At 54.1% G+C, this 4,472-nt stretch overlaps 1 protein-coding gene across 1 annotated transcript; it reads left to right on the top strand.

The window, feature by feature from the left end:
* Positions 1 to 176: 176 nt before the first annotated feature.
* BCL2L10 (BCL2 like 10) lies at positions 177 to 3,252 on the top strand. Its single transcript, XM_086757678.1, has 2 exons — positions 177 to 618; positions 2,074 to 3,252. Exons 1-2 carry the CDS (start codon positions 217 to 219, stop codon positions 2,203 to 2,205), a joined length of 534 nt encoding a protein of 177 aa, XP_086613804.1. The 5' UTR covers positions 177 to 216; the 3' UTR covers positions 2,206 to 3,252.
* Positions 3,253 to 4,472: the final 1,220 nt, after the last annotated feature.

The raw sequence follows: 4,472 nt of genomic DNA, 5'->3' as shown, positions 1-4,472 counted from the left end.
TGTGCAGGGGGTGCCTTCCCCCGGGACACCGGCGGGGCCTCCGGGGAGGCAGCGCCCGCCCCCCGCCCCGGGTTTGGCTTCCCCCCGCCCCGGGCCCCGCCCCGGAGGGGAGGGGAGCGCTCCCCAGCGCCCCGGGCCGGGCGGAGGGGCCGCCCCTCCCCTTAGTCGGCGGCAGCTGCTGCTGCTGCAGGGTTGCGAGCACTGTGGGCCGCCGCCATGCCGGCCTCCCTGAAGGAGGAGACGGCGCTGCTGCTGGAGGATTACTTCCAGCACCGCGCCGGCGGCCCCGCGCTGCCCGCCAGCCCCACGGCGGCCACGCTGCGGCGGGTGGCGGCCGAGCTGGAGCGGCGGGAGCGGCCCTTCTTCCGCTCCTGCGCGCCGCTGGCGCGGGCCGAGCCGCGGGAGGCGTTGGCGCTGCTGGAGCGGGTGGCGGCGCAGCTGGAGGCCGAGGGCGGCCTCAACTGGGGCCGGCTGCTGGCGCTGGTGGTCTTCGCCGGCACGCTGGTCGCCGCGCTGGTCGAGCGGGGCTGCAGCGAGGGGCCGCGCTGCCTGGCCGCCGGGCTGGCCGCCTACCTGGCCGAGGAGCGGGGCGAGTGGCTGGAGGCGCACGGCGGATGGGTGAGCGGGGAAGGGCCGGGGGGGCGGGCGCCGGTGCCGGGTCCCCGTGGGAGGGGCTGCAGAGCGCCCGGGGGCTCCGGTTCGTTCATGGCGGCGGGGCTGTTGAAGGTGCGGGTGGGCGCCCTGCGCTGTGGCCTAGGCCGGCTCGCTCAGGGTGCTGCCGGCCGGCTTTGTCGGGATGCAGCCTCCCGAAAGTGCAGGAACGAAGGTGCTGGCTCGTTGGGGGCAAGGCTGACCCTCTCCCCGGGGCTGAAGTCTTCGGCTTTTGGGGAGCAGGCTGGCACAGGCCTTCTCCCGAGTGTAAGCACAAAACGCCGACGTGCCCGTTCTGCAGGATGCCCGTGTGCGAGCAGCACCTAGACCTGCTGCTCTGGTTCCTGCTCGGCCCCAAACTGGTCGGGTCGGGGCCTCGGGAGGGCGCGGGCAGCGGCGTTGCCGAACCTCGCAGCGTGAAGCGGTGGCCGCGGTTGCTCTCCGCCGCTCGGGATGCACGCTGAAAGCACGGCTTATAAGGCGTCTGTGCAGCTCTGCCTGCGTTTCGGAACAAAATGTCAGCTATCCCGCAGAACTGCACATTTCCTATTTTCGGTCCTAGTGGAATACTTGATGCCAGCACAAATAAGCACTAAAAATAGAAAGCGGGGGGAAACAGCCGCTGGTTTCGTTGACTTTTCCAGAGACCAAAATGAACTCGGTTTTCCAGTGGTCACTGGTCCGTCTGACTGCTCGGAACAGTGTGGTGGTTGGCGACAATCTGCGCTGTCACTTGGCAAAATCGCGTTGCCTGTTCGCACAAATTAAAGTGTAAAGAACAAAGTTCCGGAAGAAATTAAGAGTATAACTTGTTTACATAGACATCTGCGGAGCAGAGTTCAAACACGACCATCTGGAGTTGTATTGCTGCCACTTCTGATTATCACAAATAACGATCTGGGAGAGCAGCTGCCAGCTTTGCTCTGTCATAGGTCAGCTCTGAGCAGTGTCCACTTGGCCCTTCCAAGAGCCTGTGTAATCAGTCCCGCGCCCACCAAGATGGGACCGGCTTCGGGCTCCTGTCTTTCAAGTGGAAATTTCCATATCCTGTGTTTCAGATGCTTTCCGGAACTTGAATGAGGGGGAACAATGCTGGCAGCGCCCATCAGAAACTTGCCTAAAAGAGCAAAAATGACGTAATGACATGCTGAGCATCTTGATAGGAAGTTTGCAGTTGTCTTTTGAGCAAAGCACACAAACACTTGTAGCTACTGCTTTCAGTCACCTTGTGCAAAGGCTCTCACAAAGCATTTTTGTGTGCCCAAGGCAGCAGGCTTAGACTTTCATGATTAAAACAGAGACTTCTGCAGCTGAGAAATGCCATGCTGGGAGCGTGAACCAAACTGTGCTGAAAGACTTGTTAAAAGAACTGTTGTTAACTGTAAGCCAACCAACTCAATATCCTTTCTCTTGCTTTTCTAGGATGGCTTCTGTCGCTTCTTTGGCAGACACGACTCCCAGACGACTGACCAGAGCAGTACCTTAAGCAATGCAATCATGGCCGCAGCGGGGTTTGGAATAGCAGGATTGGCTTTTCTCTTGGTGGTGCGGTAGGCTGATGAACAGATCTTGCCACAGGAAAATACTCTAGAAACTGACAATTTACCAGATTTCACTCTATTTTCTATAGAACAGACCCTCTAAGAAGAAGTTTATATTTTTAAACTGGCTCGGAAAACTGTCTCACCAAATCCTTGGCTATAAACTGCTTCACTCGCTACCCAGTAACAGCACAAACAAATGTGTACTAAACCATTTGTGCACCATTTGTGCATGTTCAAAACCTGTCGTCTCCAAACATCCTCTGGACTTTCTTTTTGCAGGTGTAACCTAAACTTTAGCATGGTTCATGTACTGTAAACTTCTGAGTGCTCAATGTTATGCTAGAAAAACGTTATGATGGACTTGCTCCTAAACCCTCTGTCTGAGAGGCGGTATTTACATGGAGGCAAGTCTTGGAACCCGCCTTCCATTAATACTGTAAAACGGGCGAACATTGACCGTGATTTAACATGGTTTGTGGATTCAAATGCGGTGCACGGCACTTGTTACCGAGAGGCAACTCATTGGTTCATTTAGAGCAATTAGTGCCCGTGATGCGAGAGGCATTAGGGCTGAATATAACATAAGGCTGATTTCATGACACTACAAGGAGATAAATATTGATACAAGACAGTAATGGCTGCAGTACCAGTTCTTACTGAAAGGAAAGGAATTTAGATATTAAACCTTAATTGGTATATTGAAATCCAGTGGAGGCTGGAATTTCTCTGGATTTCCTTCACAAAATGAGAATTTCCATATATCTTAATATATTTTTGAAGTATTTATCACTGTATAATACTTGTAGCCATGACATCTTTATTTTTGTTTAAAACTTAATGCTGGTTCTTGTAACTCTAGTGCGTATCAAGCGTTGTCTCGTTTGAGTAATGTTTCACTCTATTTTCAACACGCTGTGTATTTCTTTCGATGGTTGTACAAATTGCCTTATGTTTCTGGTAGTTTTTAACAACGTTCCTGGGTTACTCATAGCGTGTACAATTTTACTATGGTGACTTCAAAGGTGAATAAATGTTAAGTATTTTTATTTTAAAAAAATCAGCTTTCTGCTTATTTGATCGGATGGGTGATGGTACGCAGACTGAGTGTTTTGGTGGTTACCTGGCTGCGTCAGTTTGTACCTGCTTTCCCGGTGCTTTGACCCAAAAAGAGGAGTGGTGCGGCACCAGAGCAGTCTGATACCAGTCCTCATTGCAGGGGAGTCCTGCAGTCAGAACTAGGGCTAAGACAGCCTGAGGGGAAAATCCAGTCCAAAAGGCCCATCTTTACCACTGCAACTGGAAATAACCTGGTGGTTTTGTAGGCCAGAACTTTCCAAAGTTTACTAACGTAGCTGGTACAGACGGGCTCCTCAGAGCTGCTCCTGCTTGTAGAGAGCAACAGAGCTCTTGTTTCTGCTCTGCCAAGACTTGCTGCTGCCTCTGTCTTTCACACGTGCATGCTTTTTTACTGAAACTGGAGTTTCTGATAAGAGTTATGATAAAGACTGAGCAGTAAGTGACAGAGTTCAGCCCTTCTCATATTAGTAATACCGAGCAGCTGTAACTTCTGAGGGTGTTGGGCTTAACGCTTTTAAAAAGGCGTTCTCACACTTCTGTCTGGAAGTCAGGTGTTTCTGTGGCACTGGTGGCTCTGATACCTATTAAATGGCGGAAGCCCCTCGTTCAGCCTCCCTCCCTGGCCCCCCATCCAGCCCACCGCTCTGCCTTCCAGAGGGTATGGCCCTTCGTGGGAAGAGCACCCGGTGGGTGACAGACTTCCTCCTGGGAAAAATCAGCCTGGCAGACTGGTCGGCATTGCTGAGGCCAGCAGTGGCCGCCCTACTTCTCCTGCTGGCCACCGAGCCTCGGGGGAAGTGTGCGGTGGGGGCTGCAGCCCCGTGCCGCACAGAGCAGCGTTGTGCCGACTGGCTGCAGATGCGAGGAGAAGGACAAAAAGGGACATTCAGGGACGGTAAGTCCCGCGGAGGCGGGAAGGAGCTGGTGATCCTCCCCCTCATGCCGCCCGCTCTGAACAAATGTCTGCTTGTTCTCTGACTTCCAGTTCTCTAAACTCCAGCTTGACTCCTCTCAGCGAAAGGATTAAGACCCCGTGGTGTGGGACCATTGTGCTCAGTTCCTCTCTTGAGTTCCCACAGGGATGGCGCCTGCTTCTGTGGCAGCTGGATGCTCTTGGGTGTCTGTCTCCAGTCCTCCTGGGCAGCCGGGAGGCTGCAGTTCCTGAAACTGGCTATGGTGGGAGTAAGCTGACTGGTGCTG

Source organism: Chlamydotis macqueenii, chromosome 12, assembly GCF_036417535.1.
Source record: "Chlamydotis macqueenii isolate bChlMac1 chromosome 12, bChlMac1.mat, whole genome shotgun sequence".
Lineage (NCBI taxonomy): Eukaryota > Metazoa > Chordata > Aves > Otidiformes > Otididae > Chlamydotis > Chlamydotis macqueenii.
The sequence above is the reverse complement of the archived record's forward strand: the minus strand, read 5'-3'. Positions and strand labels throughout refer to the sequence as shown.